Below are 13,492 nucleotides of genomic sequence, written 5' to 3' on the forward strand. Positions count from 1 at the left end.
AATCAGCCTCCTTATATCAGAGAAAACATTCGGAATTTGTTTTTTTGGGACTGGCTAACTTCACTTAGCAATTATCTTCTCTAACTCCATTCATTTACCTGCCAATGCCATGATTTTATTATCTTTTATTGCTGAGTAATATTCCATTGTGTATATATGCCACATTTTAATCCATTCATCTATTGAAGGGCATCTAGGTCCGTTCCACAGTTTAGCTATTGTTAATTGTGCTGCTATAAACTTTGATGTGGCTAATATCTATGTATCCTTAAGTACAGTTATTATGTATATTCAAAGTCACTCCATTATTGTATTTTACTTTCAAGTAATTATATGTTTCCTTTGACATTAGATATATATTTTAAAGACAAGAAGCACTCAAATAATCATTGCATGATTTATATAATAAGCCCCCACTTCTATACATTCAGAATTCCACTTAATCCTTATAATAGCCCATGAGGTGTGAGCTTGCATTCTCTCTCTGCTATTCATGATGATGATAAAGCTTAGAATGATTAAATAATTTGGCCAGGGTGTCACCACTAAAAGCTGGCAGACTTGAGGCATTTGAACCAGGATTAGTCTGTATCCAGTGCCCACATTCCTATCGTGCCATATTGTCATGATCCTCAAAACACCATAAAAATGTTATTTTCATTGCTTTTATGTTTATTTTTGTAAATGATTGAAGGATGTTCGTTGTCTGTTTTAAATGTACATCTCTACATTTAATTCATTACCAAATTGTATATATTTTCACATTTGTGTAACTCTCAAGTTCTTTCATTTCTCATCACCTCATCCTTAGTACCCTGATCCAGTTTTCCCTTTTTATTGACTCAAGTAGTTGTATCAGTTGTCTAAAAGTCTCCATTTTTGCAGTCTCAAGTTCCTTCTCTGTGCTGTAGTAGAGGTAAGTTTGAACCCCAGTCTACGTTTGTAACACTTCCCCATTGCTTCTGGGAAGAAGACCTAATTAACTCTATCCTACCTTCAATGCAGTCTTCATTAGGAGTCGCAAACCTGCCTTGCATGTACAGGTGGTTTTATATAGTTGGTTGTTCAGTAAATCTTTGGTGAAGGTATTGAATGAAACTGGCTTCCAAGCCTCTTAATATACTTGCTTTTGCTCATTCCTTCAGCCTCATCTTTTGCTACTCCCTCCCTTGACCTTACACTTTGTAATTAATTTGTTCAGACCCTGAAAGCACAAGGAAAGAATTAGATATCAGAAACACAATACTAAAAACAAGAAAGGTAAGCCCCAGGACCTAGGCAATCTCTTAACACTAGGAGAGCTGAGGCTAGTGACTGGGCAGCTAGGAGGTCCAAAGAAAGAGGTACTTAGGAACAAAACAAGAATGGACACAAAATAAACCAGAATAGACCTAAATCAACAGCTGTAAGGGCTGGCCCTCAAGATCAAAGCATTTTGTCCTATCTTATCCTTAGTGACACTCATATTTCTGGTATCTTTCTTCTTTTATACTTCTCTTAATTTGGGAGAGCTACTCTATAATAAATTAAGTAACTATTATACTATTGTATGTTGTTATGTGCCAGAAAGTCCAGAGACTGGGGATACAACTCCTGAGGGTAATGGGTATTGCCCCCACGAAGCCCACAGGCTATGTAGGTCATCTCAATACAACAGAGCAAAGTCTATACTTGATTTTATGACTATTCAGGGAAGGAGGGGCACTTGGCCAAAGATGAGGTCCCAGAGAAAGAAGTTCATCACATTTTCTATGTGATGTTCATCACATTTTCTATTCATATGTCAACAAGACAACTAAATATCCAGACATTTAGTCTGCATGTTTTCTGGAGGTGTGTGGATGTATTATGGCACATTAATAGTTAAATGAAATTTATTTTAAAAGTTTGCATTTGAATATAAACTCACTGTGCTTACATTGCTTGTCCTGACTAACTGACTGAATATTTTCCAAAGGTCATAGTAGAATTCTTCACTTTGCTTGACAAGCTGAAAACCAAATTCTTGAATGTAAAAGATAGTCTGAGTTTGTCTGTTGTCTAATGCCGTTTCACTTACACTTTTTCCGAAGAAATCCATTTTTCCCCAACAAGAAAGCTCTATTTGAAATAAAGTCAGGTGCAGGTTCTGTTACACCAGGAATTGGGTTCTTCCACTTCTTGCCTTTAGAATGTCTGTACCATTATAAAAGGAGAGAGAGGATCCTAAGAGGTGTGGTAAAAATCATGAGTAAATCATCTAGTTCACTCATATTATTGTCCCAGGTTCACTGTAAATTCCATCCAGGTATCTTCATCAATATGCAATAATATCAAAGGGGAAACTATTCAGAAATCACTGTTATAGCTTTTTTTTTTAAAGAGAGAGTGAGAGAGGACAGAGAGAGAGAGAGAATTTTTTAATATTTATTTTTTAGTTCTCGGCAGACACAACATCTTTGTTGGTATGTGGTGCTGAGGATCGAACCCGGGCCGCACGCATGCCAGGCGAGCAGGCAAGCGCGCTACCGCCTGAGCCACATCTCCAGCCCTGTTATAGCTTTTAGGAGCAGCGATGTACCAAGGGTGGAGAGGATGAGGTGGTAAAAGCACCTTACCCAGGTGTGGGTGATAATTGTATTGACTGTAGAAAATTTAAGGAAATAATTAAATGGAACAAAATCTGGTATTCTTTTTATAATCAGCACTATTCTCATTCTAAACAAGATCAGTGGGCAAATGTTCCTCCCAACCATGTTAGACAATACCCTCTGTGTCATCTCTACCACTACAGCCCCTTCTTGCTATTTATCTCTCTCCTTCTACCCTACTAGGCAAGGGCTGCTGTTACTGGAGCTAGGAAATACTGTGCTCTCCCTCTACTGTTTTCTTTAGAGTGATGTGAATATTGATATTAGATGTTTCAATAATAAACATGGAGCTATATTAAGGGGTGGTATCTTTTAGTAAGCGTCCCCATTAGAATGCCTCTTATCTGATGCCCACTTCTGCTCAAGAAATTGCTTCATAAAATTAGTTATTTTTCCAGGCTTTGTTGGGAGAACTGCCTTGTTGGGGAAGAGGATTCATTTCATGGTCAGGACTGCATGGTAATTAATGAGCAACTCATCCATCCTTAAGAAGCAGGTTTCTCTCTGGGCATAGCAATAGCATTTCTGAAAGCTCAGTTTGCTAACTGACCTGATTTGAATATAATCACAAGCTCTTTGGAAAAGCATGTGTGATTTTGCAATAAATGATATAACAGAAATATAGTCCTGAGTTGATCCTCAAGAAAGAGATGTATTTTAAGACTAATGTAAGTAAAACTTTGTTAAGCACATTTCAGAGGAATAAAAGAATTCCCATTGGAAGAGAAGTAATAAGGGAGAAATAAATGTAAGAAAAAAGAAAGAAACAATTGTAGAAAATTCTTGAGTTATTTTATAGGAAAAAAATGACTTGTATTATATTTGAATTTAAGAAGAAAAAAAATGCAAAATTAAATTCTCTAGAAAAGTGTGGTGGACTTCTTTCTACATTAGAGAATGTTTATTTAAATGATTAAAGATCTAACATGTATAAAGCAGCATGTATCTAAAAACAAATAAAAGAAGTAAACTTTATGTATTGATCCAGTAAGACTATACTGTAATTTGACAGGCAGATTTAATCATCAACCCAGATATTCTTCTGTCTCCACAGTATTCCAAGTATTTCTCCAGCCTCCATGAATCTTTTTTTTAGACCAATATCAACTTTTGTGTTCTTGTATTCTGAAGAATACCACTCCCAATCCTTTGATAGTGTGCAAATACATGAGTTACCAGGAAAGAAAGGTGAAACTTGAGCAGATTATCAATGGTTACTTTTTGTTCAGATGTAGCAACTATACCAAAAGGAATCCCACAATATCATGTAATCATAGCTGACTATCTAATTCAAGTCTTACATTATTTTGTACATATATGTCTAAAGCTTATTGACATGGAATGATTTAGTCAAAGTAACACAGACATTAAGCAGGAAAAAATCCTAAAGGTTAAGACAAAGCTAGAATATTGATTGTGTGAAATCTCCAGAACTTTGGTCACTTTATACTATGATTTTGTCAAAATTTCTGTACTTTTGATTCATTTGAAACAGAAGTGGGTATCTGTAGCCATTTTTTCTCTTTTTGAATACATAGTTGAATATTTTACATTTAGAATGAGAATGGTGTTTACTTTAGACTTTAAGCATACAGGATACTATAATGTGATAATAAGGTTGAACCTACAAACCACACTTGGTACCCAAATTTGGGTTACCAGTTAATGCAAACCCTTTCTAAACTTCTCACCACTTTAAGATATTTGCACAGACTCCTCAGGTCAGTGAGTTCTAGCCTACATAAACACAGTGATCAAACATAGATTTTTCTATACCCGTAACCAATTTAAATAGAATTTTTAAAAATATCATTAGACCTCCTGTCCATATTATTATAAAGCTTTTTAACAAAATGAATTAAATCAGGAAAAGAATTCCTTTGACAGAATATAGCTTTATTTTCTATTCAAAAAGTTTGGTCTCCAGAAGCAAATGTGATTCATACAGAAAACCCTACCTAGCACCCAGGTTAGTATCACCTGCCCAATATCCAAACATCCCCATGACCATACCATTCTTCCTAAAAGAACTTTGATTTAAAACAATACACAAAGTAAACCCTAGAAAAACTTCCACATGACAGTATGCTCAGAGAAAAGTCTGGCTCTATTCCCAGCCCTAGTGTGACCCCAGATTGATCTAAACTGATCACATTCTTCTTCTTCTCATCAGTGATTGATTTAGACATGACCACAGGAAATGAGACTTAAGAGGAAATCTGTTGGGAGTCATCTGGGAAGGTGCTTCTTCACTCTTAGAAGAGACACATAGGGTAGGTTGAGGCTACTTTTTCTTTCTTGGGATCTTTTCTTTCTTGCCTGGATGTGTCACCTGCAGAGCAAGCACCAGTCCAGAACTCATGCTCTATGGAAAAAGCAGAAGGAAGAGAATGATGGAGATTCCTCACGACACCCTTGATCCTCTAAATTAGCTAGCTCTGTAACTGTTCTTTTAGACATCTTGTTATGTGAGATAAGAAATGTCTTTATAATTTAAGTTGGTTGCAGCTGGAGACATCCAAAATGCTAATGACTAAAATTACATTTGAAATGGCATCTCTCAGCTGTGCCCTTCCTGGATACAAGAAGCCTGAGATAAGAGGTCCAGCTAGTCCCAGGAAAACTCCTTAAGGCCATTATAAAAGGAGGTCAAAGAGTATTTTTTATAACTCTAAAGCCAGCATTTCTTGGGACATCAGTGGCTGAACAAGCCCCATACAAAATGACAGAAGGAGATCAGACATTAGTCTTGAACATGTAATGGGGACTTGAGGCCAACAGAGCAAGAGAATCCAGCAGGAGGGTGAAAAAAGAATTTGCAGTTGGATGGTCCAACTCAGTTCCTCTGCCCACTGGGCACACAGCTAAACTGCATCATTCAGCCTCTCTGGAGTTCCAATTCAGTTGAGGAATGCAAGAAAGGGTGCATGCTATTTTCAAACCAAGCTGTAAAAATGTACCAGGTGTGCTTCTCCAGGTTCTCTTCCCCTGTCAGATGGTTAAGTAGGAATGATTTCAAGAATAACTTTAGAAGTCACTAGTAGGAGGTGGATGAATAACTTTGTAGAACCAAGGCCTCTCTCTTTCCCTGCCAACCAGGAATATCCACAAAGAACGCTAACTGTAAATAAGATATAAACTTTCATTGTTTTTTTAACCACTGAGTTTTAGAGGCTTATTTGTTAATTGCTAGTATTACAGGGTTAATTAATACAGCATATATATAGTTTTGATTAGAAGTGATATGACCACAATGATTAAGTGGGTTAATGTCATCAAAGTTTATACACAAGGAAACTGAGAATCAGAAAATACAGTATCTCAGCCAAAACACCCAGGAAGGAAAATGTGGACTGGCTTAGAACTCAGCTATTCTGTGACTAAGCAAGGGTTCTTGCACACCCTGCAAAAAGACAAACAAATAAATCTCATTTTTGTTTCCAAGGCTTAAAAAACAATATTGACCATATATCAGCAAAGATGAGTCCTGTGTGTACTAAGTAGTTTTGATTATGGTGTTGTTACTAATTGGTTCCTAAATGCACTACTTTTGGCTTTATATTAAGCTTTATTTTAAATTGAATTTGCAAGAATTATCATGTGATTGATGTCCACTAACATTTTGGTGATAATGAGCTCTTTGTACATTGATCTGGAATAGTGCTAACATGTTCCTTCTTCTTAGCCTATAATTTATCTTTTTAATGAATTCCTAATAGAATTTAACATTAGCTTTTCACAATATCAAAATTAAGCAGCCATGCCCTTCTTCCTTCATTTAAATAAATTTTTCAAATAAAAAAATTAATAACTTTTTTATTATAGAAAAGCAATTTGAAAATTATCCATAGAGCCAGGATTTTCAGTGTTGAGAGAGAAGGTTACAATACAAGTAAGCAAGAAGAAGGAGCTATAGTGATCTGTGTGGCAACAGATTAGAGTTGAAGGCATCAGTAATAAAGACATATTGATATTTACTTTACTATAAACTCAGATTTAGTTCAGGATAGTCATAAAATAACTACTTGTAAAGTATGCATGTATACAGAGTTCTACACACCCAGCTTTTAGCTGAGAGAGATTACAAGCAAAAGGATATAATGGCACCAAACACATCTAGCCCTCAGATATGTTTCTAATACTGTTCTCAAAACATCCTTGGAGATATGCTGATTATAGGAAAGGTCCTGGAAAGACACAAGATGAATACCTTGCAACACTAAAAAGTAAGTAATACTTTTTAAAAAGAGAGAAAAATACCCCAGAATAATACAGCCTGTCAAAGCAACACAGGAATCAACCAAAAGAGCTCCCAGTGGGGCTATAGTTGAAATAATTGGAGCAACAACATAGAACTGAATTATAAACCAAAGTAAAAGAAGAAATATGCAAAAGTCTCCATGAATTTTTATCAAAATAAATAAAAGAATGAATGAATAGAGCAGACAAATAGCCTGTGCAGAGTTCCAAATAACTGAGACTTCAGCCTCTAGAAGGAAGGGGGTGGAATCTAGCTGCCCACTTCTTCAGTGGAAACTGCTCACTGTAACTTCCCTCCAAAGTAACAGCATGAAAGAAAGTAAAGAATCAACCTGCAATGAAGAAAGCCTGACCTAAGCAACGCTGCTTCAGGCAGGTGATCAAGTTCATAGGAACCACAGTAAGACACAAGGATAGAGTATACCCCTGAGGTGATTTGATGAAAATGGTACTTCATGTTCTTCCCCCTAAAATTTCTAATCCCAGTATAACCATGAGGGAGATGCCAGATAATTCCCACTTAAGGGAAATTCTGCAAAATATCTGATTATCAGGCCTCAAAGCTGTCAAGGTAATCAAAACCTAGGGAAGTCTGAGAAACTGTCACAGCCTGAATAGGCCTAAGGAAACATCACAACTAAATATAATGTAGTATCCTGGATGGACTCCTGGAATAAATAAAGGGCACAAAGTCAGTAAGTAGTATAGGCTTATAATCCCAGTGACTCTGGAGGCTGAGACAAGAAGATTGCAAGTTCAAGGTCAGCCCCAGCACCTTAATGAGAACCTAAACAGCTTAGCAACACCCTGTCTCAAAATAAAACATTAAAAGTTCTAGGGATGTAGCTCAGAAAGGACCCCTAGATTCATCCCTAGTAAAACACACACACACACACACACACACACACACACACACACACACACACAAAGAGAGAGAAAAAAGAAAAAGGACATGAGATAGAAACTAAGAAAATCTGAATACATTATGAACTTCATTTCATAATAATGTATCAATATTGCTTCATTAATTATAATAAATATACCATATTAATGAATGATATTAATAGGGAAAACTGGATACAGTTATAAAGGAACTTTCTGTACCACCTGCAAATTTTCTATAACTAAAACTAAAAGTGTTCTAAAACAAAAGAGTTTTTATAAATCTTTTTTATTAGATGATGGGATCATCATCTAATAATAAACAGAAACATCTTAATACAGACTTCATCATTTTTTCTATGTATACTTTTATTTTTCAAGGTAGTTTCATACTGTATATACTTTTTCACTTAACATTTAACAAATGTATTTCCATGCATTATGATTCTAAAACATAATTTGTGTTTACCTCATAGTAGTTCATCTCAGGAACACACCATACATTATTTCGTCAATCATATTTTGGTTTCTTTGTTCTTTCCTAATTCTATTGAATTTATTGGAGGAGGAAGCAAGGGAAATGAAGAGTAATAAAAGATGACATCATTCGGACATTAGTTTATTGGCAAGATGCGAGGAGTAGGCCTATCCATTGCTACCAAAGGAAACACATGGGCTGAGAAAGAAAACACCCATATACCATCCCAGCTTCACAAATAACTGAGTGTGACCTTGAAATCAATCTCTACAATGCCTAGTGTCCTTATGTATAAAATGGACTGAAAGGCACTGGATAATTTATTCAACAGTGTCCATTCCTAAAATTTCTTGTAGCATATTTTGTAAAAAGACAATTTCTTAGAAAATTTGATATAAAAGCTATGGCCAAGTATGCTTAATGTAATACAGAGACTGCAGAAAATGGATAACAGATAACACTTTGTCTGTGCTGTATACCCAAAAGTTTCTGATCATGTGGCACTACTGGAACACATTTTCTGAAATTATATGAAAATCTAACAGTTGGATACAAAGGGAACATCGCATTAATGGAGAAAGACTACTGTATGAATGTTGCAAGGACACTGTGTTCATCTGAACACAAGGAGAGGCCGTCTAACAATTGAGCGGGCTTCCTAGAAAAATTGCTGAGTTCTTAGATGTGGAAAATGTTGTTGCATTGGTGGATGCAGAACCGTCAAGGATATTACAAAGCTATTCCTGCACTCAGTAACAATTCAAATTGAATGGTCACCAAGGTCACTTTCAATTTTAAAAGGCTAGAAATTTTTCTGTAATCTTATTTATGACACCATCCTTTAGACTCTTGTCCTTAAACAGCATCCCTATTTCTGAGTTCTCTGCTGTCTCACTGATTTCTTAACTGAAGAATCAATTCCACCACAAAAAAATAAAAGGCATCGATTTAGAGGATGAGTTCTTCAGCTTGTTTGTATGCATAGATGGGTACCTTTCTAAGCATCTAATGAAAAATTGGTCCTTTTGCTCTTAAAAAAGTGCATAAAACATCTCTCCCAATTCCATCTTCTCTATGAAGTCACTCCAAAGAGAATGGGAACTTTGAAAAGCCGATCTCCAATTCACAAACTTCTGAATTTGTCCTCAAGATTTCTTCATATTTTTTTTCTACAACATAACTTGTGAATGCCCCATTAAATGAAAAATAAATAAATAAAAATAATATAAACGGACACTAATGTTTGAAATTGATCTGATCTGAAGGAAAGAGTTCCTGACCTTCACACTTTAAGGTGCTCAGGGAGACATTGTGGGTGGTTTTTTTCCCCCCCATATGGTGAAGGAGACTCATTGTTTTCCACAGGGACTATAGTGTGTTTACCTGTTTTCTACCTAGCTCTCTTTCTTAGGCAAAACTACCTGACCTGTTTGTTTCTTGAATTCCACTCAGGAGAAAATGAATCTAAACTACATAGCTTAAAACAGTTCCAATGGTAGGGAAACTTGGGCGAGGGGCTTGAAACCAACATTAAGAACTTTCTGTTCTTAAACCTCAAGAGTAGAGGAAGTGAGTGTGTAAGAAACCACATTTGCCTGTAGATCTTCACTTTGAGAAAACACACACACACACACACACACGCACACACACACACACACACACACACACACACACACACACACCCTAAAGCACAAGACACTTCTATTGGCAAATGCCTCCTCTCTAACATCCAAAGGAAGGAAGGCATCCTGTAAGCCCCGAAGCAGCACAGAGAATAAAGGGGGTCTCTGGCAGCCCCCAGCTGCAGTGGACTGGTATTGAAAGAAAATCCCTTGCCTGCTTGGTGGGATGTTAAAATTGCAGCATCATCCTCTACTGCTCCTTTTCTTTGGCCAAAAGGCAGAATTGGAGGGCACAAGGAAACTGGTGGGACAAGAAGGCTGCCTCCTCAAGCCCTGGAGCTCCCTCCCTCCATGCCCCACTCCTGCTTAGATTCTAATTGCCCCTGTTCCAATGGGCCAGCAGCACCTTCACCCATTTCCTCTTCCATTCACTGCAGCGGAGAAGGAAGAGGGAAAACAAAACTCTAAAAATAACTGTCAGCATCTTAAAAAAAGAAAAGCTTAGCTGCCCCCTTTCCCCATCTACTCCCGCCCTTCTCTTCTCCCTCCCCCCGCCCCCCTCCCCCTCCACGGGGCACATGTCTGCTTCTTACAACACCGAGGCACATGGTTCCAGTTAGGCACCGAACCCCATCAGGACAGAGAGGAAATCCACATCTGTGGGACGCTCCGCACAGAACCACCTCCAGCGAGGGAGGCCGGGGGACTGCAGCACCGAGATGGAGGGCTAGACCAAGGGAACGCGGCTCATGCGGTGAGAGGCAGCGCGGGAGGCAGCGAGGGCGCGGGGAGGCCGGGGAGGGGGTGGGCCCCGCCGCGCCCCCGCAGCGCCCGCCGCCCGCCCCCACGCGCGCTGTCGATATTTGCCCGCCTTGCTGCAACTTGCTGCAGTGTTTGAAAGAGTAGTAGGAGCGCATGGAGGTGGGGCCGGGGAAAGACCAGGCGGAGCGGTTGGGGGGTGAGCGCAGAGGGGGTGGGGAGGCGGCAGCGGTGGGAAGGGGGGTGGCCCCGAGGGGATGGGATGGGATGGGGGAGAGCGGGATAGCCCGGCGCTTACACGTGTCACATGTGCTTTTTAAGACGGCCGGGAGTGCCTGCGAGCTGGATCTGGTGGAGGATGCTGCGGCAGGTGCTTCGCAGAGGGCTCCAGTCGTTCTGCCACAGGCTGGGCTTGTGCGTGAGCCGGCACCCGGTCTTTTTCCTCACCGTGCCCGCAGTCCTGACCATCACCTTCGGCCTCAGCGCGCTCAACCGCTTCCAGCCCGAGGGCGACCTGGAGCGCCTGGTCGCTCCCAGCCACAGCCTGGCCAAGATCGAGCGCAGCCTGGCCAGCAGCCTTTTCCCCCTGGACCAGTCCAAAAGCCAGCTCTATTCGGACTTACACACCCCTGGGAGGTATGGTAGGGTGATCCTCCTCTCCCCACCCGGGGACAATATTTTGCTTCAGGCTGAGGGGATCCTGCAGACCCACCGAGCCGTGCTGGAAATGAAGGTGAACCACAAGGGCTATAATTATACTTTTTCCCATCTGTGTGTGTTGAGAAATCAGGATAAGAAATGCGTGCTGGATGATATTATTTCAGTGCTAGAGGATCTCAGGCAGGCTGCCGTCTCCAATAAGACAACAGCCAGGGTGCAAGTGAGGTATCCCAACACTAAATTAAAGGTATGCTCCTCCTGCATGCTTCTGCCAATTAAAGAGGCAGCACTTCATTTCTTGCCCTAAACAAGCAAAGAAAATGCAGAGGTCTCATCCTTAAGACTCAGAAGCTGATGCTTCTTTCATTTTGGGGTGGTGGTGGGGGAGATGGGTAACTGAGAGAAGAAAACAGGCAATGAATGGTACAACTAGATACTAAGAAATTCAAAGCCAAATCAAACAAATGCCAAAAAAAAGAAAGAAAAAAAAAGAAAAAAGTTTCTGAGACCCTGCAATTACATCTTTGTTCAGGGTTAATAAATCAGTGAATGGAAGGGGGAGGGGGAATCCTGATCAATTGGGGGATTTCTTTTCATTATGGGGCTCAATGTATTTCTTATTACTGATTACACATCCACCTGGTGCCATATCCACCTGACATCTTCAGCCTGGCTTGATTTTGACATGTATGGAGTTTGTATTTTGGTGCCCTGTGAGCATGTGTCTGAGAGCAGTGGGTTATGGATATAGTAAGGCTTCCAGGAATTGTGCTGTGTGTGTATGTGTGTGTGTATGAATAGCAAAAGAAGCAGAAAAATTCAATATATATAAAATAGGGATGTACACCTAACTGATGACTTCATTTACCTAGTCCTGCTTTATTCCTTTCCCATAAAATAAATCCATACCAAAGCATGGTTATTATAACAGCCCTATAACAAATGGAAAGGAAAAATTCTATAATCAGCAAAAATTACAAAAAATCATTATTTCAGCATTAAATATACCGTGTTCTTTGGACTCTCAATTCAAATTTTATTGCTCACATGAGGTTTCTAAACTCATTCTACACTGTCAGGACTGAGTTGCTGCAGGCAATGAGGCATGCAGTCTCCAGGTGACTGAAGTTTCAGGGACAAATGTGACTTCTAGAGGAGTCACTGCACCATTCATGTGCTTGACCCTGTGCATACTCAGAAGATGCACAATCAAGAACTCCCAAGACAGGTGTTCCCCAAGAGGAAAGAATGTGCTTTCTGCTAATGTGTATGAGGATGTGTGCATGCTTCCATGGAGAAAATGGAATAGGAAGGCCCCCCAGCTTCAGTAAATGAACAGCCTAACATAGAAAATCATTAATATACTTATTAATTTGTTTAATATAGTTAGCTTGTGTATACAGTTAAAAATAACTTTCTCAGGATTTTTGAGTGAAAAATATCCTCCTTTTCCTGAATAAAGGAGGGCTTAGTTAGGGATTCCTCAGGAAACCTCATAACTTGCCTCCTTTTAACATGGCATCTTGTTTGAATGGATCCAGAGGATGAGAAGGATCTCAGTTTTACAAAGCTGAGCAGTCCCTTGAGGTTTAGTGAAATTGGGCAGATGATTCATTTGCTTTAAATCTCAGTAGAGGGTTTGCCTACTTCATACTTATTGATGGGAGCATGTTGGGTATGTGTGGTTGGGCAGCATGCTTTTCCTTTCCTGAATCCTTTGCCATAACCATTATTGCTTGCTAAAGAAAAGATGTGGTGGAGAGGTAATTTCCCCAGCTTATTTTAACTGAGTTCTTTCTTATGCCAGTCATCTGGAGTAAAGAAAAATTTGCAACTGTGTCATATTTAAATTTCAATTTGTCTTTCCTATTGAGTCAATTTTGTAGTTTATTAATATGTGGTATTAGTAGGGTTTCAATCACCTCTATTAAGCAGTGAGAAAAGGTGAAAACAGGTGAAAAGACTGTGACCAGTCGGCAACTATGGATATTTTGTTTATCTGGCAATATCATTTTGACATTTACAATACAAAACCCTTGGGGGTAGTTATTTTACTTATCTAGTGATCATTGGTTGTGCTCATATGGTTTATTATGTGCTCTTCAAGGCACATGAGACAAACTTAGGACAAGAAAAGCAAACTTCTTATCTTTGGGGGTTTAAAAGTAGTAGATGCCAGCATCCTCACCCAGAGTTACCTG

General features: G+C 39.1%; 1 protein-coding gene and 1 long non-coding RNA gene across 5 annotated transcripts in view; one reads left to right on the forward strand and one right to left on the reverse strand.

Moving 5' to 3' along the window:
• Positions 1–4,509: 4,509 nt before the first annotated feature.
• LOC120889051 (uncharacterized) lies at positions 4,510–11,602 on the reverse strand. Its single transcript, XR_005732811.2, has 2 exons — positions 10,930–11,602; positions 4,510–4,995 (listed from the first exon to the last, which is right to left on the reverse strand). It is a non-coding gene; the product is annotated as an uncharacterized LOC120889051 (long non-coding RNA).
• Positions 10,459–13,492, forward strand: part of Ptchd4 (patched domain containing 4) — a 197,143-nt gene continuing 194,109 nt past the window's right edge. Inside the window, exons 1-2 of one of the 4 annotated variants that reach the window (XM_040282763.2) lie at positions 10,459–10,626; positions 10,953–11,538. In XM_040282763.2, coding sequence (XP_040138697.1) covers positions 10,622–10,626; positions 10,953–11,538 — 591 coding nt within the window. In that variant the 5' untranslated portion in view covers positions 10,459–10,621. Of the gene's footprint in view, positions 10,627–10,758; positions 10,794–10,917; positions 11,539–13,492 lie in introns of those variants that run through there. The other 3 variants (XM_078019914.1, XM_005318593.4, XM_005318594.4) reach the window with 3 other exon arrangements.

The sequence above is a fragment of the Ictidomys tridecemlineatus genome, chromosome 8 (genome assembly GCF_052094955.1).
Source record: "Ictidomys tridecemlineatus isolate mIctTri1 chromosome 8, mIctTri1.hap1, whole genome shotgun sequence".
Taxonomy (NCBI): domain Eukaryota; kingdom Metazoa; phylum Chordata; class Mammalia; order Rodentia; family Sciuridae; genus Ictidomys; species Ictidomys tridecemlineatus.